Raw genomic sequence first — 22,203 nt, 5'->3', positions numbered from 1 at the left:
GCTCCTCCCGATAGAGGGCGGAGAGACTCAGTTTGACCCAGGCCACCTCCTCAGCTAGGTCGTAGCCTCTGAGCTGTAAAAGACTTAGGCGCTGGAGGCGGGCGTTTAGATGGGAATATCTCGCCCGCCTTTCGCAAGCTTTCCGTTTCCCCAGCTGAATGAAGTAGCTGTAGCGAGGTCCCTGCTGGATCTATTGTTGCGGGGCTTACTCCGGTCTACATCCCTCAGATCACAGTTGAAATCACCTGAAATGATAACCGGTAAGGTGCCGATCAGGAGCGGGCGTAGCTGAGGGAGAAAGAGGACTCTCTCTCTCTGGCTGGTGGGGGCATAGACATTGACCAGCCTCAATACAGCCCCCTTGTATTTAAGGTCGAGGCTGGCCAACCTGCCCGCCTCTATCACCCTAAATTTTTTAACTTCTATAAATGGGTTCTTCAGGAGTACGGCAATCCCGTCCGCTCGGGACACGTTGGACCCCGACCAGAAGGAATCACCTAGGGTCCAAGTGTCCCGGAGATCTTTATATTCTTTTTGGAACGGGATGCCGCACTCCTGTAAACAGATAATATCTGCTTTCATTCCAGCCAGAGAGTTTAAAACATCGGCCCTCTTTTTCACCTCAGCAATGCTCCTCACGTTTATAGATATAATAGTTAAGGCCATAATGGCAGTGAGGGCAATTACCCGCTCCATGACAATCATGTAAAGAAACCCTCCTCTTCCCCACTTCTCTCTTCTCATTCACCATCTTAGCGCTCGCACCCATCATTTCAACCATTTGCCTCACCGCTTGATCCTCTAGGAAGACTATGTGGGGGGCTCGGCTCCCGCCACGCGGTAAGGCTGGCGAAACTCCACTGGGCTCAGGGCCCGTGGTGCTGGAGGTTCTCCCTGGTTCCCTTGTAGCCGAGGCCCGACGAGCAGATGGCAGGGCAGAGGCCTTGTGTGCGACTGAGGAGAGGACTGGATAGACCCCGCTAGTCGTTCTTTTAACTAATGGTGGGGGAGGGGGTGGTCTCTCCCTTCCCGGCTGTCTGCTGCCGCAGGCCTCCTTCCTCAGCGCCAGTGACTCTGCCATTGCGGCCCTGAGGTCTTCTTGGCAGAAGACACTGGCGCTGACTCTCCTCTCCTGAGGACCTGCGGCTCTCCCACTACTGCCGGGAGGGCATACCTGTCCCCTCCCCTGAGACAGTCTCGGTCGTGGGGCTGGAGGGATGTTACTATTATGGGGCCTGTCCTCCACCAGGCTGCCCACTGGGGGGAGTGGAGAAGGCCCACAACTCTCCGCTCCGGACTCGGAGTGGGGCGTATAAAACTGAGAGGGAGAGGTCTCGGCAGCGGGGGGGGAGCTGGCGGGGGGGGGAGAGCCAGCAGAATTAAACCTCTTGCTCTTCGCACCCCCCCCACCCATGCTCCTCTTCTCTGTCCTTCGCCTCTTCCCCGCCACAACTGTCCACTCCCCCTCTGCCTCCACTTCCTACCCAGAGTCGGAGAGGGAGCCTATGAGACTCCTGAGGACTGTTTCCTCTCTACCCCTGTCAAGGGGAATCACCGTTGGAGGAGCCTCCACTTGATTTCCTGTCTCTCCACTACCCTCGAGGGCGCGCCCTATTTGCATAGGAGGAGGGACAATTCCTAAAAAGGTGCCCTCCCCCACCGCACAGGTTGCAGGCCCTCTCCTGCTTGCAGGCCCTGGTCAGGTGTTCCCCGCCGCAAACCTTGCACTTAACAATAGTGCAGGCTGCCGCTAAATGACCCAGGGCCCCGCAGTTCCTACACAATTTGGGCATGCCATGGTAAAAGACAAGCCCCCTATTTGCACCTAAAACTACGGTGCTCGGCAGGTGGCATACTCCGCCGATGGCGGCCACTTCCACCTGCAGGCCCACCTGCCACCGTCGAGCACTGGTCCAAACCCCATCCTCGTCATTGACTCTCTTGCTTTCAGACAGGATCTCACAGTGTCTCCTCAGCCATACCTTTACATCATACTCTGCTACTGCTTCATTATAAAACTGAATGGTAACAATTTTAATTTCTCTATCGGTCAGGGCGTCGACCACAAAGTCACTCAGGGGCATACATTCCTTTTTTTCTCTATAAATGTTCCAAAAACACTCCAGCACTTGAGGGTTCTTAAAACTCACCTCAAACACGTCCCTAGGTCCAGGCAGTTTCACCACGCAGTTCAGCTCAGAAGGGGCGAAGCCCAGGCCCCTCTGCAGCACGGACCTGCTGAACTCCAGCCGGGTGAGGGCCGCGGTCTCGGCTCCAGCCTCACGGTTGAAGCGCACCGCATTCACACTGGCGGTTCGCTGGGCCATGCTGCACTTTCCTACCTGGGAAAGGGTCCAGAGGCTCTCAATCTGGAGGTCGGGGCAAGTCCACCTGGCTGGGGAGCAGCTTCCACCTCCGGGGCTCTTGCAGGGAGCGGGCCTTGCGGGGAGAAGTCCGGGCCCTGGCTGCAGGAGGCCTCCCTCAGGGACGTTCGCCGATCGGCCTGGTCGGTCCCTGGGATCCGAGGCCTCTCCTGGATCCTGGCTGGTGACGTCAGCGTGGAGCAGTCCTGGTCAGGCCGGGCTCTGGGTAGATGGTTGGCCGGGCTTCTGGATGGGACCCACTCCGTGAGGAGTCCGCCGACTCCTCTGGCTAGGTCCCCTGTCGCTCCCGGTCCGTCCCAATCTCCGCTTGCCTCAGCCTCCGGACCGCTCCAAGGACCCAGGACTCTGCAGCTCTGTCAACCGGCACCTCCCCGTCTCGTCTGGTCTGGCCTGATGGATCAGCTCCCTGCAAGGAAAAGAAAAAGACTGTCAAATACAGTTCGATGCCCCCTGCTAGACAAAGGTTTCTCTCACAATTGGAGGGAAACCTGAGTCCAAGGGTTTTTTAAAAAGTAAAATACTGTTTATTAGGTTAGTATTTTACATTTCTTAAAATAAAACAATTCCAATTTTAATACTTATGATTAAAATCATTTAAAATATCAGTTCTTAAAATCACTTAAAATTTTTAAAATCTTTGTGATTTTTAACAAAACTAAAACAATTAACTTTAAAATAAACGTGCTCAAATCAAATAAACAAAACGTGATAAAAGCAAAAACTGCACACCAACAAAGGAGTCAAATACATTGAAAATAACTGAAAATGCATTAAACAAAATAAAGAAACAATTAAAAGGAAAAAATAAAAAACAAACAAAAAAGTCTAATGCATTTTAAATTAAACCCAAAAACGGTCAATGTATTTGACAACAAAATATAACAAAACTCTACCAAAAACCCTAAACAATTGTGATTTAAAAACAACTAAATCTTTAAAAACAATTAAGATTCGTTATTTAAAATCTTTTTTAAAAACAGTCATCCGTAAAATCTTTAAAAGATCTTGGACTCGGGCTCCAGCAGGGGGAACTAACCGTCCCCGGAGGTGGGTCCCATCATGGGATCCTGAGCTCCCCCAGATCTTGTATGCGCCAGTTCTTGTAGGCTTCCTCCTTGCCCCTCTGATGGACCTCCAGATTGACATAGTCTCTTACAAACACCATGCCCCTCCGCGCGATGACGATCGGGTCCAGCTCCTGCTTATTAAACAAACAGATGTTCCGTCCCTCCCACAGTGCCTGCTTCACTGCGCAGACGACACGCCACCAGCACCTCAGGGTTGATGTTGAAATTCCCCTGGCCGGACCGTACAGGATCTGCTGGGCGGTCGCCCGCGCAGGAACGGCGAACCTGTGGAGGAACGGAGAAAACAGGAGCCAGACCCTGTGGGCGGAGGGGCACTCACTAAAGATGTGAGCCTCCGTCTCCTTCCCCAGGCAACCCTTATAGGGGCAGGTGTCATAAGGAGCTATGCCCCTTCTGTGCATGAACACTCGGGTGGGGAGACACCGACTCACAGCCATCCAGGAGACATCTTTCTGCGTGTTCGTGAGGCAAACGTGCGTACCGTTAGCCCAGATAAACCGGCAGGTTTCGGGAGGGAAATCTTCTATCCGGCTGGTCTCCTGGGCAGATCTCATCTGACTACAGATGGTCTTGTAATCCCAGGAGGCCAGCACGACTTTATGGAGGCCTACTTCGAGCGCAAAGGCTCGGAGCGCCCTGTAGAACGGCGGGGGATCCCACGAGTGCGGCCTGGTGTTATCCATGGCGCAGAGGCCAAATGGTCTCAGGCTGCTGGCAAAATAAAAGCGGTTCATGAAACTCACTTTCTTGCCAGCAGCCTGGATGTTCTTGACCACATAGGCCAGCCCCTGCGCCTTTATCAGCCGCACAACGTCCGGGACCCCCCTACCTCCATCCAGGGTACCCTTCACCATCTGCACTCTTTTCAGCCTCTCCATTTTGCTCCCCCAGACAAACCGAAATATAATTCGGGTCACTAGTTTTGCGATAACCTTGTCTGGGGGGAAGATCATTCCTACGTAGAGGAGTATCGGGAAGAGGATGGCCTTTACGACCAGCACCTTACCAGCCATCGTCAAGGTCCTTGTGCTCCAGCCGTGGATCTTCCTTTGGACCTTTGCTATGGCCTCCTCCCAGCTCCGGGTGCCCGTGTTGGTCCCGTCGATCGTGATCCCCAGAACCTTGATAAACGGCTTCACAGGGAACATGGTCGGCAGGCCCCGGCCGACAGGCCATGCCCTGGAGAGGTAGACCTCGCTCTTGGCCTTGTTCACAGCGGCCCCCATCGCCCTGCAGAAGCCGTCCAGCAGTTCCTCGACCCTGGCCACGGACGGGGCGTCCGTGCAGACCACGGCCACGTCGTCCATATAGGCCAGGGCCTTCAGTTGCTCTCCGCCGGAACCCGGGAGATGGAAACCTGTCACCCGGACGTCCCGGCGGATCGCCTGCATGAACGGCTCCAAGCAGAGGACGTACAGCAGGGCCGACAGGGGACAACCCTGCCGGACCCCCGACCTGACCGGAAATGGTTCGGTCAGGTGGCGGTTCACAAGGACCCTGCTGCTTAGGCCGCTGTAGATGATCTTGACCCACTTCCTCAGGCCAAGAGCGAGACCCATCCTCTCCATAACAAGCTGCAGGTATTCGTGGCCCACTCTGTCGAAGGCTTTCTCCTGGTCCAAGCTGATTAGGACCAGGGGAAGCCCTCTCTCGTTCGAGTAGGCCACGACATCCCTGAGCAGCATGGCGTTGTCGGCCGCCGATCTCCCCCGGGCACCACAGACCTGGTCGGGACCCACGACTTGAGGGAGTGGCCGCTGCAGCCGGAGCGTCAGTGCTTTGGCCAGTATCTTGTAGTCGGTGCACAGGAGGCTGACTGGCCGCCAGTTCCTCAGATCTTTCGGGTCTCCCTTCTTGTGAAGAAGGGAGAGGATACTCTTCTTCATCGAAGGGGCCAATCTGCCCTCTCTGTACATCGACCCCAGGACCTGCCCCAGATCTTCCTTAAGCACCTCCCAAAAGATCTTATAGAACTCAGCAGGGATCCCGTCGGGACCCGGTGTCCTTCCAGAGTTAAGACTCTTTATCACCTGGGAGAGTTCAGTGGTGGTGATCTCTGGATCCTCCTCCTCCTCCTCGTCCCCCTCATTGCGGGACTCCAACAGGGACAGAAAGTGATGGATCAGATTTTGATCCACCACCTTCTGGTCGTACAACTCCCTGTAGAAATCCCGCACCACTGTCTCAACAGCCTCTCTGCCCTCCACCTCTTGCCCCGAGGAGTCGATCATGGAGGACATTGCAGGCCGCCTCTCCTTCGTTTTCTTGAAGAAGAAGCGGCTGCATTTCTCATCGTCCTCCATGATGCGGACCCTGGAAAGGACCTTGATCTTTTCTTGCTCCTCCCGATAGAGGGCGGAGAGACTCAGTTTGACCCGGGCCACTTCCTCAGCTAGGTCGAAGCCTCTGAGCTGTAAAAGACTCAGGCGCTGGAGGCGGGCGTTTAGATGGGAATATCTCGCCCGCCTCTCGCGAGCTTTCCGTTTCCCCAGCTGAATGAAGTAGCCCTTGGTTCTTTTCTTCATCATCTCCCACCACTCTATGGGAGAATCAAAAAGGTCCTTCAGGGTCCTCCACTCCTCGAGGCGTCTGCTAAAGGTCTTAATCACACGAGGGTCATCGAGCAGAGAGGTGTTGAGCTTCCAGACCCCAGGCCCCGACTCCCGTGTGCTCGGAATGAGCACCTCTGTCGTCAGGAGCCTGTGGTCTGAAAAGAAGACCGCCTCCGAAGACATGGCGGTCCTCTCCAGTGGCTTGCTGAGGAGGACGAGATCTATCCTGGAGAAGGAGGAGCCAGAAGAACTCACCCAGGTGAACAAGGGGACCAGGTCCCGACCTGCGTCGCAGAGTTCAAAGTCCTCCACGAACGCAGCGAGGTCCCTGCTGGATCTATCGTTGCGGGGCTTACTCCGGTCTACATCCCTCAGAGCACAGTTGAAATCACCTGAAATGATAACTGGCAAGGTGCCGATCAGGAGCGGGCGTAGCTGAGGGAGAAAGAGGACTCTCTCTCTCTGGCTGGTGGGGGCATAGACATTGACCAGCCTCAATACAGCCCCCTTGTATTTAAAATCGAGGCTGGCCAGTCTGCCCGCCTCTATAACCTTAAATGTTTTAACTGTTAAGAAGGGGTTTTTCAGGAGTACGGCAATCCCGTCCGCTCGGGACACATTGGACCCCGACCAGAAGGATTCTCCTAGGGTCCAAGTGTCCCGGAGATCTTTGTATTCTTTTTGGAACGGGATGCCGCACTCCTGCAAACAGATAATATCCGCCTTCATTCCAGCCAGAGAGTTTAAAACATCGGTCCTCTTTTTCACCTCAGCAATGCTCCTCACATTAATTGAAATAATGGTTAATGCCATAATGGCTGTGAGGGCAATTACCCGCTCCGTAACAATCATGTAAAGAAACCTTTCTCTTCCCCACTCCTCTCTTCTCCCTCACCTAGCTTAGCGCTAGCACCCATCATTTCAATCATTTGCCTCACCGCTTGATCCTCTAGGAAGACTATGGGGGGGGCTCGGCTCCCGCCACCCGGTAAGGCTGGCAAAACTCCACTGGGCTCAGGGCCCGTGGTGCTGGAGGTTCTCCCTGATTCCTTTGAGGCCGAGGCCCGACGAACAGATGGCAGGGCAGAGGCTTTATGTACAACTGGGGAGAAAACTGTGTAGACCCCGCTAGTTGTTCTTTTAACTAATGGTGGGGGAGGGGGTGGTCTCTCCCTTCCCGGCTGTCTGCCGCCGCAGGCCTCCTCCCCCAACGCCAGTGACCTTACCATCACATCCCTGATGTCTTTCTGGGAAAGGACACTGGCGCCGACTCTCATCTCCTGAGGACCTGCGGCTCTCCCACTACTGCCGGGAGGGCATACCTGACCCCTCCCCTGGGAGAGTCTCAGTTGTGGGGCAGGAGGAATGTTATTTCTAGGGGGCCTCTCATCTACCAGGCTGCCCACTCGGGGCAGTGGAGAAGGCCCACTACTCTCCTCTCCGGAGTCAGAGTGGGGGGTGTAGAAATTAGAGGGAGGGGACTCTGGAGCGGGGGAGGAGCTGGCAGGGGGGGGAGAATCTGCAGAATGAATCCTTTTTTTCCATCATACCCCCCCTACCCATGCTCCTCTTCTCAGCCCTCCTTCTCTTCCCCGCTACCACTGTCCACTCTCCCTCTGCCTCCACTTCTGATCCAGAGTCAGAGAGGGAGCCTATGAGGCTCCTGAGGATTGTTTCCTCTCTACCCCCATCTTGGGGTATCACCTTTGGAGGAGCCTCCGCTTGGTTTTCTCTCTCTCCACCACCCCCGAGGGCCCGCGCCCTATTTGCATAGGAGGAGGGACAATTCCTAAAGAGATGCCCTCCCCCACCGCACAGGTTGCAGGCCCTCTCCTGCTTGCAGGCCCTGGTCTGATGTTCTCCGCCGCAGACCTTGCACTTAACAACAGTACAGGCTGCGGCTAAATGACCCATGGCCCCGCAGTTTCTACATAATTTGGGCATGCCATGATAAAAGACAAGCCCCCTATTTGCTCCTAAAACCACGGTGCTTGGTAGATGGCGTACTCCGCCGATGGCGGCCACTTCCACCTGCAGGCGCACCTGGCACCGCCGAGCACCGGTCCAGACCCCATCCTCATCATTAACTCTCCTGCTTTCAGACAGGATCTCACAGTGTCTCCTCAGCCATACTTCTACGTCGTACTCTGCCACTGCTTCGTTGTAAAACTGAATTGTTACAATTTTAATCTCTCTATCTGTCAGGGCGTCGACCACAAAGTCATTCAGGGGCATACTGTCTTTTTTTTCCCTATACAGGTTCCAAAAACTCTCCAGCACTTGAGGGTTCTTAAAGCTCACCTCGAACACGTCCCTAGGTCCAGGCAGTTTTACCACACAGTTCAGCTCAGAAGGGGCAAAGCCCAGGCCCCTCTGCAGCACGGACCTGCTGAACTCCAGCCGGGTGAGGGCCGCGGTCTCGGCTCCAGCCTCACGGCTGAAGCGCACCGCATTATGGCGCCTCACACCGGCGGTTCGCTGGGCCATGCTGCACTTTCCTACCTTGGAGAAGGGTCGGGAGGCTCTCAATCCGGAGGTCGGGGCAAGTCCACCTGGCTGGGGTGCAGCTTCCACCTCCGGGGCTCTTGCAGGGAGCGGGCCTTGCGGGGAGAAGTCCGGGCCCTGGCTGCAGGAGGCCTCCCTCAGGGACGTTGCCGATCGGCCTGGTCGGTCCCTGGAATCCGAGGCCTCTCCTGGATCCTGGCTGATGACGTCAGCGGGGAGCAGTCCTGGTCAGGCCGGGCTCCGGGTAGATGGTCGGCCGGGCTTCTGGATGGGACCCACTCTGTGAGGAGTCTTCCGACCCCTCTGGCTAGGTCCCCTGTCGCTCCCGGTCCGTCCCAATCTCCACTCGCCTCGGCCTCCGGACCGCTCCAAGGACCCAGGACTCTGCAGCTCTGTCAACTGGCACCTCCCCGTCTCGTCTGGTCTGGCCTGATGGATCAGCTCCCTGCAAGGAAAAAAGAAAGACTGTCAAGTACAGCTCAAAAAGCCCCCTGCTGGACAAAGGTTTCTCTCGCTATTGGAGGGAAACCCGAGTCCAAGGGTTTTTTAAAAAGGGGAGAGAAAGGGTAGTAGAAAGATGAGATGGAAAAATTGGAACATGCTGAGAGCACAGATGGAGGGAGAGTGTGAGGGAAGGGAAGGGTGTTCGGTCTGTGGTGGTGATCTTTCTCTGTCCTCTCTTTCCTTCTCCCACTCTCCCTCCATCTCTCCCTGTCCCCTTCTCCCTGCCCCTCTCTCTCGAACGCTCCTTCTCTCTGTGTCAGGATGGTGGAGCTGTGCCTGTCAGAGGTGTGCCGCAGTCAGCTGTTCGTGGGCATCCTGGGGGAGAGGTACGGCCTGGTGCCCACGGAGCGCTCTCTCCCAGAACTTCCGCAGTATGACTGGGTAAGAGCTGCCTCTGAACCGTGGTGCCTGTGGAGAGACGGGTGTACATATGGAGAGACCCAGGTCTTGTGGTGTGTGTGTCTACCCCACTTGCTCTGGGTGTATAGGGACACAATAGGGTAGAACAACAGGAATGGACATGCATCATGGGGGGGAAAGAGGCACCCAACACAGAGGGCTAACAGGGCACCCACACCCCAAGGTCTGACGAGCCATCGCCACCCAAGGGCTGTTGATGTTCCAACCCACCCCTGAGTGCCGGCGACAGGCCCTCACCAGAGGGAAGACTACAGCCAGCAGCACCGATCAAGAACTTTCTGATCTCCTTGCTGCTGTAACAACTATATTGCCTGGAGGGGAGGCAATCATTAGGCCTTGGCCCTAAGCCATGGATCCCAGAGATTTATTTTCTCCTACATGCCATCTATAGGAGTTTTTGTTTTTCTCTCCTCCGTGCCTAATGATTTATTTAATGTACGTTTACTTTATTTTATTTAGTTAGCTGTTAAACGTCTATTTTTATTCAATTTCTTATTTTATTTTGCTGTATGTTTGTTGTATGTTTTAAAATTGATTGATTGAAAGTGTGACACACATCAACATGTGATCATGTGACCATGTCTTGTCTGTCTGTGGTGCTTCCTGCAGCTGAAGAGGGCCCACCCTGGCCTGTCAGTCACCGAGCTGGAGATCCTGCAGTTCAAGGAGATGTACCCCGACACTGCCAATGGCCGCATGTTCTTCTTCTTGCGATCACCTGATATGATCAGGTACAGAGATGGGGAGAGGAGGCCAGGCAATGGAAAGAGGAAAAAGATAGAGGAGGGGGGGAGTCCAGTGGAAGAAAACATGATCAGGTTCAGAGATGGGGAGTGGAGGAGAGAAGAGAGAGAGAGAGGGAATGGGATGCTGTATTAGGAGGAAGGGAGGAAGAGGGAGAGGGGAAAGATCGGAAGAGAGGTGAGCGGTCAATAAAGACACAACATGCTTCGACAGCCAGGATGCTGCTTGATCCATATTTCGGCCTCAGTCACTCATCCGTTTCACTGGTATATGATTGCTCAGGTCTGTGCCCGTGTCCTGGAGGGCCGAGTTTGCTGCCGAGTCGGGGGAGGCGGAGTCCAAGATGGCAGACTTGAAGCGCCGAGTGCTGAGTAGTGGAGCCAAAACCACCAAAGAGTGCGTGAGTCTCTGGACGTGAACCAGAATATCCACGCCAAGCTCTCTCTCTCCCTCATATACATACACACACACACACACACTCTTACTCTCGACCATATATCAATATTAAGTTAGGTCCATAAATATTTGGACAGTGATACAATTGTCGTCATTTTGGTTCTGTACGCCACCAAAATATATTTGAAGGAAACAATCTAGATTTGTTTGAAGTGTAGACTTTCATCTTTAATTTGAGGGAAGTTGCACATTGGATGAACAGTGTAGGAATTGCACTCATTTTTATATGTGGTCCCCCCAATTTTAGGGGCTCAAAAGTAATTGGACAAACTAACATAACTTGGTTGCAAATCCTTTGCAGTCAATGACTGGATGAAGTCTGGAACCCATAGACATCACCAGATGCTGGGTTTCGTCCCTGGTGATGCTCTGCCAGGCCTGCACTGTAGCTGTCTTTAGTTCCTGCTTGTTCTTGGGGCATTCTGCCTTGTTTTGCCACAAGATGTAAACCATTGGTAAGCCTCGAAAACACGAAGACCAGATTAGAGTTTGCCAAAGAACATCTAAAGAACCCTGTACAGTTCTGGAACAACATCCTATGGACCGAAGAGACCATGATCAACTTGTGCCAGAAAGATGGGAAGAGATCATGATCATGCTCATGATCCGAAGCATACCACCTCATCTGTGAAGCATGTTATGGCATGGGTATGCATGGCTGCCAAGGGAACTGGTTCCCTTGTATTTATTGATGATGTGACTGCTGACAAAAGCAGCAGGAAGAATTCTGAAGTGTTTAGGGTTATATTATCTGGTCAGATTCAGCCAAATGCTTCAAAACTCATTGGACGGTGCTTCACAGTACAGATGGATAATGACCCGATGCATACTGTGAAAGCAACCCAAGACTTTTTTAAGTTGAAGAACTGGAATGATCTGCAATGACCAAGTCAATCACCTGACCTGAATCCAATTGAGCAGCATTTCACTTGCTGAAAGCAAAACTGAAGGCAAAAAAACCCAAGAACAAGCAGGAACTAAAGACAGCTGCAGTGCAGGCCTGGCAGAGCATCACCAGGGAAGAAACCCATCATCTGGGGAAAGTTGTACTAACAGGATCAGAAAACAGGATTGGATGCGAGCTCACTAGATCCGGATCATGAAAAAGTGTTGTATGAAGCAGATCAAGATCAGGATCCGATGAGCTGATATTTGAATGTCTACCGCTCTAATGACTCAATGACAATCATAAACCTTTCAGAAAAGTATACTGTACTGTGCTTTTGCTGATGAGTTTATTAATTAATTTAGCTTAGTTTTTCACTACATTTCCCAATGCGTGTTAATGTCACTGTGCTTATCTTTGCCACTGGATCCGACATGATCACTTGTTGTACATCAAGGATAGAGCACATTGGGTCCATTAAAACCTCACAAAGTACACAACCTTTCCAGTTTCTTGCACTGGTGTACATTTCTTTAACTCCTCTAACTACAAAAATAATATAATGATAATTAGCCATGTGATGGTGCGTTTTTCCCAACCTCATCATGAACATTAGTGTTTTGAATGACAACAAGTGCACACTGATGGTGATGCATTAAACCCACACCGTCATTTAATGCTAAAGACATTGCCGCAGAATTGAAATTTAACTTTAACATAAACCACTCAAGATCCTTACCTTGCGCAAATGGCACCCGCGGAGCTTCCATGTAAAGTCATGTGGGTAAACGCACCAGACATTCACTCTTGTTGAAAGACTGGAAAAGACGCACTTTGTTTGTGCTTATATGTGTGCCTTGCGCTTTGTGAAAGTTTGTTGCGCCCTGTCTTTTTGTAATGTCTTTTTGTTTTCTTATCTGTTTAGGAAAGGTAAACGCTATAGGGTTGCAGAGGAGCTCATTGCTTCTGGGTCTGAGTTTAGCTGTATTTGCTCCTAGGGCCTGGGAGCGCCACCTAGTGGTTGTTTTCAGACAGTGTTCTGGACCATACATGCAGAAGCAGGGGGCACCGAGTGCCAAGGAAATTTCTCCTTAATGCATATGTTCATATGTATATGTATGACAATAGTTTGTTTTTCTTTTTCTTGTCATGTCATGCATAAATGTGTTTTTCTTTTTGTAATGTACTACTCTGGAACTAAAAGCTTATGTATAAGAATTAAGGTTATAGAACATTTAGCCTTACCAGTATGTTTAGAAAAGTGGACCGGTCCAATCAGGGGAGGAGCTTCAGGAAGGGGATAGAATAGGCCTTACCTCAACCTGTGGGGGCTCTGTTTTGTCGAAGCCTGTGTAAGGTAATGGCTGCTCTCAGCCAGTGCATTAAATAAGCAAAGCAAGCTTATGGTAGCTGTTCAACTGTCTTAAGCCTGGAGTTAGCTGTATTTTTTCAGTTTATTTTGTTTACATAAAGCCTAGTTTTACTGGCAAGTTTTTTTTAATGTGCAAAGTTCCTGTTCTTGTGCTTCACATCTTGAATGTATTGCACAGACGTGATTGCTCAGGTGGACTCTTTGAATTAATAAACGTGATAACTTTATTGTTGACAATCTGCTTTATTTGCCACTTATTCCACCATCCTTGGTCACCGGGTCCGTCTACTTTTCCACAAGCCAATAATCAATTTTATTTATAAGGTGCTTTTCTCATACCCAGTAGTGCTACAAGATCAAACCGGCAACACAGCAGTAGCAACTCAAGTATTAAAAAAAAAAAAAAACTTTTACAATGAGAGTAAATAAAAACCGAATCGCACATTAACTACATCTCACCATAAAGACACAAAAACAGAAAGCACGGTTCGACATTATATTATTTGAAAATGCAAATCTTTGTAAATAATGTAAGTCACATTTGTGTTTATCTGTGCTTAACAAGAATTATCTACATCAATAATGTTACCTATTTGCTGAAATCTGCCAGTTGCAATATATCTCAACACTAAACACAGGATCATTTTTGAGCTCGGATCTCCAACACAATTGATCAAGATCGGATCCCGTTAGTACAACATTGACTGCAAAGGATTTGCAACCAAGTATTGAAATTCACAATTTAATTAATGATTATGTTAGTTTGTCCACTCAGTTTTGAGCCCCTCAAATTGGGGGGGGGGGAACAAATAAAAATGGGTGTAATTCCTGTACCGTTCACCAAATTTGGATGTAACTACCCTCAAATTAAAGTTGAAAGTGTAAACTTAAAAAACATCCATTTTGGTAGCATACAGATCCAAAATGATGACAATTGTGTCCATGTCCAAATATGTATGGACCTAACTGTATTACTACTATGGTAACATACCTAATGCTTAGCAACCCAGTGGGATGTATGTGTCACAGGCAGTCAGCAGCCTTGAGAATGATATATTTTTCAGGCCTCTCTGTGTAGCTTGTGTGTGGCACTGGGTTCTTAACGATTAACTTTCATATCGGCCTACTGGTTTAAGACGCCACACTGTGTTCAGACAGTTTGCTTGCCGTTCCTCATCACCTTGTTTCGTTTCGTTTTCTTTCCTCTCCACTCTTCCCCTCAGTTACCCTTCCCAGTGGGGCGGCGTCATCGACGGGAAGCCTTGCACCTCAGGTCTAGAGGTGTTCAGGAAAGCCGTCCTGGATGACATCTGGGGGGCGCTGTTGGAGCAGTTTGTGCAGGTCAGTGCAGAATGGTTTATATAAGATTTATATAAAAATTTATATAAAAGCATTCCATAGAAACAAGGTACAGTGGGGGAAAAAAGTATTTGATCCCCTGCTGATTTTGTATGTTTGCCCACTGACATAGAAATGATCAGTATATAATTTTAATGGTAGGTGGAATTTAAAAGTGAGAGACCGAATAACAACAAAAAAATCCAGAAAACGCATTTAAAAAATGTTATAAATTGATTTGCATGTTAATGAGTGAAATAAGTATTTGATCCCTTCGACTTAATACTTGGTGGCAAAACCCTTGTTGGCAATCACAGAGGTCAGATGTTTCTTGTAGTTGGCCACCAGGTTTGCACACATCTCAGGAGGGATTTTGTCCTCTTTGCAGATCCTCTCCAAGTCATTAAGGTTTCGAGGCTGACGTTTGGCAACTCGAACCTTCAGCTCCCTCCACAGATTTTCTATGGGATTAAGGTCTGGAGACTGGCTAGGCCACTCCAGGACCTTAATGTGCTTCTTCTTGAGCCACTCCTTTGTTGCCTTGGCTGTGTGTTTTGGGTCATTGTCATGCTGGAATACCATCCACGACCCATTTTCAATGCCCTGGCTGAGGGAAGGAGGTTCTCACCCAAGGTTTGACGGTACATGGCCCCGTCCATCGTCCCTTTGATGCGGTGCAGTTGTCCTGTCCCCTTAGCAGAAAAACACCCCCAAAGCATAATGTTTCCACCTCCATGTTTGACGGTGGGGATGGTGTTCTTGGGGTCATTCCTCCTCCTCCAAACACGGCGAGTTGAGTTGATGCCAAAGAGCTTGATTTTGGTCTCATCTGACCACAACACTTTCACCCAGTTCTCCTCTGAATCATTCAGATGTTGGCAAACTTCAGACGGGCCTGTACATGTGCTTTCTTGAGCAGGGGGGCCTTGCGGGTGCTTCAGGATTTCAGTCCTTCACGGCATAGTGTGTTACCAATTGTTTTCTTGGTGACTATGGTCCCAGCTGCCTTGAGATCATTAACAAGATCCTTCCGTGTAGTTCTGGGCTGATTCCTCACCGTTCTCATGTTCATTGAAACTCCACGAGGTGAGATCTTGCATGGAGCTCCAGACCGAGGGAGACTGACAGTTATTTTGTGTTTCTTCCATTTGCGAATAATCGCACCAACTGTTGTCACCTTCTCACCAAGCTGCTTGGCGATGGTCTTGTAGCCCATTCCAGCCTTGTGTAGGTCTACAATCTTGTCCCTGACATCCTTGGACAGCTCTTTGGTCTTGGCCATGGTGGAGAGTTTGGAATCTGATTGACTGATTGCTTCTGGCTCCCAGGTGTCTTTTATACAGGTAACGAGCTGAGATCTCAGCTCGTTACCTGTATAAAAGACACCTGGGAGCCAGAAATCTTGCTGATTGATAGGGGATCAAATACTTATTTCCCTCATTAACATGCAAATCAATTTATAACTTTTTTGAAATGTGTTTTTTTCTGGATTTTTTTGCTGTTATTCTGTCTCTCACTGTTAAAATACACCTACCATTAAAATTATAGAGTGATCATTTCTTTGTCAGTGGGCAAACGTACAAAATCAGCAGGGGATCAAATACTTTTTTCCCTCACTGTATATAGGCACACAAATAATACAATGTAAACATTGTAATGGACATTTAGACATTTAGTTAATTTACAATGATTGAGAAAGCTTAAACAAAACACATATAGGATATGTGCATACAAAATAGATTTGGTCATATTTATGGAAATGACAGAGATCAACCTTCATGAATGGTGCAGAGAGCAGTAACTGTGCGACCATTAAGAGAACTGTGTGTTCAGGGGTAACTATCTCCCTCTTTTGTACTTTCTCCCTTTCTTGCTATCTTCCTCACAACCTCTCTCTCTCCCTCCACTTGTGTGTCCATGCAGGAAGACGAGGGCTCAGAGGCGGGCTCAGAGGTCACCAAACAGGAAGTGTACCAGGAAGCCCAGCAGCGGCAGTGTCAGGGGCGGAGGAAGCTGGTCGCCACTGCTGCCGGCAAAATCCGAGAGTCTGGGAAGGGAGGGCCGGTGCTTGTCCATTGTGGTCCAGGAGAGGGGAAGACGGTTTTTATGGTAATGTAACAAGGTCTTAATTAGGATTTCACTGGGGAAGGTTGGGAAAGCTCCATTTACAGTAGACTGTCTTACTGGTTCATATGGACATGTCTGCCAAAACTAGAAGATTTTATACACACACCCTATAAGAATAGATTGTATTGTATATAGATTTGGTAGGTTAGACTGATAATTTCTCTGAATTTCTCCTCCCCCAATCCACAGGCCGCACTGGCTAATGAGCTCAAGTGCCCGTCAGGCAAGACCCCCTCCTACGATGTCATTTCCTACTTTGCCGAGGCCAGCCAATCATCTCGTAGAGTGGAGCAGCTGCTGCGCTGTCTCGCCCAATGGCTGGAGCAGAGGCTACCGAGGGAAACTGAGCTTCCCACTACATACAGGTAAAAGAGAATCAAATTTCATTGTTTTGCGGTTCCAAGCAAAAGATAATTGATTAACGCAGCATAGGAGCAGCTTCGGTTGTCAGTTGCTCACAGGGTTTGAATTGATCTGAATTGGATTGCATCGGAGATGCCTGTGTTCCTAGCTAAAGTGATTCCCAGTTCTGCTTGTGTCACCTCTTGTGTCACCTCCCAGAGCTTATTTTGATTGGACACTTTTTGCATCTTCCCCAGGGAATTGCTGGCAGATTTTCACACACAGCTAGTTGTACTCTGTGTTGCCCGTAAAAAACAGCCGCTGGCCATTCTGGTCGATGGGGCGGACTGCCTGCAGGATGCCCAGGGCCAGCCGGTCTCTGACTGGATCCCACAGCACCTCCCTCAGGTAGGAGAACTGCAGTATGATTTAATTAGATGTATTGTGCTAGGGCAGTACTGCTATTGAATGCTGCTGTCTACAGGATATAATTGCTGAGCTGAGCTTTGCCACACTAGGTCTATTAAGCCTAGCCTTGATACACGTCACATGCTGACGCCTGCTACACTGCAATAAGATATTTTCTCAAGCATGTTAAAAGTTTGTGATCTAACAAAGGGAACTCCATTCTGCTGTTCCTCCTTCCTTCGTCCATCTTTTATTATTTTGTATTTATTCCTCCTCCTCTACAGGGCGTGACTCTGGTGCTGAGCGTCACCTCCAATTCTGCACTCCAACAGTCCCTGGCCAAGAGAAAGGCAACTGTGCCATTTCCCCTGGGACAGCTTTCCCTGCCGGACAGGAAGGAGATCGTCCAGAAGGGCTTAGCGGTGTACGGGAAGAAGCTGAGCGATTCGGCCTTCAACAACCAGGTAGCCAGGGAAATGGGCATGGTGTAAATTAATCACGTGTGCATATGGAAGAAGCTGGCAGGTGTAGGCTGGAGTTTGCAGGTTCACAACCAGAGCAGTTTCGCTAGCCAAACACCGCTCAATTTCCCATGGCAACACAGTACCCCCAGCTTACCCAAAGCAGCTCCCTCAGTTATATAAACTAGGTTATTTTACTGGAGCATTCTGGGTAATGTACCATGCTTGTGTGGCAGGGATGTAAACCCACAAACCTGGAGTTGCTTCTACCCACTGCACCACACCAAACCACACCACACCGCACCGCTGTCACCAGCACTGTGCCATGACGCTTCCAGGAGAATGGCGACACATCACCCATTCTAGAAATGGAGACCAATCAAGCACTCCCACTACACGGTGAAGGGTTCTTGCCTGTTAGGTACAGGAGACCAATGGCCCAGAGTTACAGCTCCCCATAGTGACACTTTTTCCTCTCGCTGTGCCTCTCAGCTGCAGACTCTCCTGATGAAGAAGGGCTCTGTCAGCCCCCTCTACCTGCGCCTGGCCTGTGAGGAGCTGAGGGCCTTCGCGGTGTTTGAGAAGGTAGAGTGATTACCCCCACCTCCCCAGCTCAGTCTTTAAGCATCCCTCTGAATATCTCTTTGTTTGGTTTAGTTTGTTTAAACTGTGTTTAAAGAGTATGGGATAGGTGGCGCATAGGAGCGAGGGGGGAATAAACTATGACTGAAACTTGCAGGCAAATCCAGTCCTCCAGGGCTGCTGTGTGCTCTGGTTTTCATCCCATTGAAAGGGGTTTGAACGGGGTCCCTGTGGGACTGCACCCGCCTGGCCCCCCTCCTTGACTTCCACTCTTTGTTTACGCTGATCAGAGCAAAAGCAATCCGTTCCTGATTTAGGGATGTGTGTGTCAGTGAAGCCTGCGGGGCTCTGACCATGCTGCTGTGTTTCAGATGAAGGATGCCCTGCAGACTCTGCCCTCGTCCCTGGGCCAGCTGGTCCAGCACTCTCTGTCTCGCCTGAAGCTGCTGTATGGTGCCGAGCTGCTGTCCGGGGCACTGGGAGCTCTGACCGTCAGCCAGGCTGGTGAGGATACATTTACACCTACACACACTGATGCATGAGTTTACATGCGCACATGTACCAATTGAGTGCAACTGGACTCGGTACACTGATGGATTGATCAGGGGACAGGTGGACTGGAGGTTGCAGACAGACGGACAGACAGACGTTCAGATAGGCAGGGAAGGAGACGGCCAATGACAAGTCTTCAGGGAACTCTGTCGTTTTCCTCTGTCAGGTCTGAGAGAGCAAGACCTGTACTCCCTACTGTGCATGTGCAAAACACTGGCCACCAGAAGTGGGGAGGAGCCTGCCTGGCAGGAAGTGATGCGTGCAGCGAGGCAACCCGAGAGCCGCATCCCCATGGCAACCTTTTCAGAGCTGGCCCGGACTATGCAGAGGTATGTCTTGATAGCCTCAGTTCCTTTAGTCTCGTTCTGTTCTGTTTAAGGACTTTCTTCATTTCCTGGTTGCTCTCTTTCATTGTTTAATTCATAAACAAAGGAATGGAGCCTAAACTTTAGCCCCGACTCTCCTCCAGCATGATTGGCCAGTCTTACATCCAAGACCCGGACTCCCGTTTCTGTCTGGCCAATGACGATGTAAGATCAGCTTTTGAGAAGCAGTTTCTGCCAAGCCAGGAATCCAGGAGAAGGGCCCACCTTCTGCTGGCAGGTACAGTACTGGAGCCCTCCCCCCTCCCAAGAAGAATTGGTTGTTGCCTTAGTACAACATTCAAGGAAAGATGGACTGAGCCATTAGCTATTAGAGGGGTGAATGTTCACTGACATATGATGTTATCCCCAGTGACTTGCATGCTGATGGTTATACTATATAAGCAAATATAATGTGTAATAGATTCCAGTCAGTTTAGTATGTCAGTTTTGTGCTTATTGTATACGCATGTTTTCTTGACCCCAATTACACCATAATTGGATAGGAGACAATTCACCAGTCAGCCCCAGATGTGAATGGAAAGGTGCCAGCTGTGATGCTGTTGAGAAGCAGGTGTTAATTCTGTCTCGTTTCCCTCCGTGTCTCTCATGGTCTCTGTGTCTCTATTCATGTGTCTCCCAGCTCACCTCTGGACGCTGGCTGACCCAGGTGGCAGAGACCGCTTCCTGCACTGCGAGGCCGAAGCCCTCCGTCACCTGCCCTTCCACCTGGTCAGTATGCCGGTCAGAAATAACTCTGATCCTGAATACTGCTAAAAATACATGAATAAGTAAATATTCAATTGAATGACTTTAGTTGGGAGTCACTGACTATCTCTGTCTTGAGTCTAGTGTCTCAAGTTTGTGGGGCTCTGTGTCCTGGGACTCTGTCTTGTCAAAATCTTGAGCCAGTGTCTCCCTGCCCTCACCAGGTGAAGGGGGGCCAGCTCGCTGTCCTGCACTCCCTGTTGTCCAGTTTCCATTTCCTGCATGCCCATGTCCGGCTGGGCCTCCTCTCCCATCTGCTGGACACCTTCAGCCTGTCTGGTGAGTACGCAGCCCCTCACAGAGACACTAGCGTGTAAGTTTCTTCCAAACCCAATTGTGTGTGTGTGTGTATATACACCTATCAGCCATAACATTATGACCACTGACAGGTGAAGTGAATTACACTGATAATCTCGTTATCATGGCACCTGTCAGTGGGTGGGATATATTAGGCAACAAGTGAACATTTTGTCCTCTAAGTTGATGTGTTAGAAGCAGGAAAAATGGGCAAGCGTAAGGATCTGAGCGACTTTGACAAGGACCAAATTGTGATGGCTAGAGACTGGGTCAGAGCATCTACAAAACTGCAGCTCTTGTGGGGTGTTCCCAGTCTGCAGTGGTCAGTACCTATCAAAAGTGGTCCAAGGAAGGAAAAGCGGTGAACCGGCGACAGGGTCATGGGCTGCCAAGGTTCATTGATGCCCGTGGAGTCAGATCCAACAGACGAGCTACTGTAATGCTGGTTCTTATAGAAAGGTGTCAGAACACACAGTGCACCGCAGTTTGTTGCGTATGGGGCTGCGTAGCCGCAGACCAGTCAGGGTGCCCAAGCTGATCCCTGTCCACTGCCGAAAGTGCCTACAATGGGCACTTGAGCATCAGAACTGGACCACGGAGCAATGGAAGAAGGTGGCCTGGTCTGATGAATCACGAGATCAAGGTGTTGACTTGGCCTCCAAATTCCCCAGATCTCAATCCAATCGAGCATCTGTGGGATGTGCTGGCCAAACAAGTCCGATCCATGGAGGCCCCACCTCACAAGTTACAGTACTTAAAGGATCTGCTGCTAACAGCACACCCTCAGAGGTCTAGCAGAGTCCATGCCTCGACGGGTCAGGGCTGTTTTGGCAGCAAAAGGGGGACCTACACAATATGAGGCAGGTGGTCATAATGTTATGGTTGATTAGTGTGTATATATGTATACTACATGCTATATAGGTAGTTCAGGCAAATGACCCACTCTCACACATGCTGTTGCTGTAGATTCCTCAATGGAGTTGGAAGATGGGGTGGCCCATTGCAAGCTGGAGGTGTGCCGTGATTTCCTGCATCGCCACGCCCCCGTCCTCTCCCATTGGCCGGCGCTATTTATCCAGCAAGCTCTCAATGAACCTGAGGGCTGCGCTGCCCATGTCTGGGCCCAAGGCATTGTGGGAAGGGAGACGGACTCCGTGCGCTTGCTGAGATGGCTGAACAAGCCACACGAAATCCAAAAGAAGGCCACGTAAGGGTCAATGTGAAATGGGTGTCCTTGTGTTTCCCTTTGTGTCTCGGTGTGTCCCTCTTTGGGTTATTTTTGGGTCTCCCTGTCTTAAACAGGTTTCAGTTTGAACCAGGTGTCCAAACTTGTATGCAATTGTAAAGGTATTTCCATGCCTGGAATGCCTGGGAAAAGTACATAGACACTGTATGGGTCCAAATCCCACAGATCTCTTCCAAATCGCCCCCCTTCACCCCCCACAGTGACACAGTCACCGCTTTTCACTGGATGCCAACCTGTGTGAGCGTGCAGCCGAAGGGCAGACTGGCAGTTGTGGGAACTGGGCAAGGATCTCTTCACATCATCAACACAGAGACTGGGCAGGTATGGCTAGACTTGTATGGTTGTGCTTTGCTACAGCAGAACCAGAGTGAAAGGTGTATTTAATATCCAGGTGTAATGCTTTGTGTTAGCATTATAATAGTTGAATCCTTCACTACAGCCTGAAATAGATGGATCATAAATATTTTACTTAATGTTTACCCCATCACCTTTAGGAAGTTACTACCTCCTAAACTACTTGGACAACTAAAGTTACATGTGAGAATATAAGTTTTTGGACATTGCAGCTTTAGTTTTTTGTCAAGAAGTGGTGTTTTGGGTAACTTGTCTTGTGATTGGTCTCTGTCACAGGAAGTGAGGTCACTGATGAGCTCCTGCGATGGCATCTCAGGGTGCGTGTTCCTGCAGGAGGGGCTTCTGGGCTCCACCTCCTTCGATGGGCAGATAGAAGTGTGGGACATCGACAGTGGCTGCAGGTTCCACATTTAGCTACTTCTCCCCTCTTATTTGATGTCAATGTTTTTCTAATA

At 50.1% G+C, this 22,203-nt stretch overlaps 1 protein-coding gene across 4 annotated transcripts in view; it reads left to right on the top strand.

Annotated features, from left to right (window-relative positions):
* LOC136768673 (telomerase protein component 1) overlaps positions 1-22,203 on the top strand; it is a 60,860-nt gene that overhangs the window by 16,812 nt on the left and 21,845 nt on the right. For all 4 annotated transcript variants that reach the window (XM_066722979.1, XM_066722980.1, XM_066722978.1 and 1 more), the window contains exons 20-36: positions 9,294-9,414; positions 10,063-10,184; positions 10,480-10,593; positions 14,135-14,252; positions 16,173-16,358; positions 16,566-16,741; positions 16,976-17,126; positions 17,411-17,590; positions 18,080-18,172; positions 18,541-18,673; positions 18,888-19,050; positions 19,191-19,324; positions 19,727-19,815; positions 20,016-20,130; positions 21,115-21,355; positions 21,595-21,715; positions 22,025-22,149. In XM_066722979.1, coding sequence (XP_066579076.1) covers positions 9,294-9,414; positions 10,063-10,184; positions 10,480-10,593; positions 14,135-14,252; positions 16,173-16,358; positions 16,566-16,741; positions 16,976-17,126; positions 17,411-17,590; positions 18,080-18,172; positions 18,541-18,673; positions 18,888-19,050; positions 19,191-19,324; positions 19,727-19,815; positions 20,016-20,130; positions 21,115-21,355; positions 21,595-21,715; positions 22,025-22,149 — 2,382 coding nt within the window. The remainder of the gene's footprint in view (positions 1-9,293; positions 9,415-10,062; positions 10,185-10,479; positions 10,594-14,134; positions 14,253-16,172; positions 16,359-16,565; positions 16,742-16,975; positions 17,127-17,410; positions 17,591-18,079; positions 18,173-18,540; positions 18,674-18,887; positions 19,051-19,190; positions 19,325-19,726; positions 19,816-20,015; positions 20,131-21,114; positions 21,356-21,594; positions 21,716-22,024; positions 22,150-22,203) is intronic.

This window comes from Amia ocellicauda, chromosome 14 (genome assembly GCF_036373705.1).
Source record: "Amia ocellicauda isolate fAmiCal2 chromosome 14, fAmiCal2.hap1, whole genome shotgun sequence".
Taxonomy (NCBI): Eukaryota; Metazoa; Chordata; class Actinopteri; order Amiiformes; family Amiidae; genus Amia; species Amia ocellicauda.
Note: the sequence above shows the minus strand (reverse complement) of the source record. Positions and strands in the feature narration are given on the sequence as shown.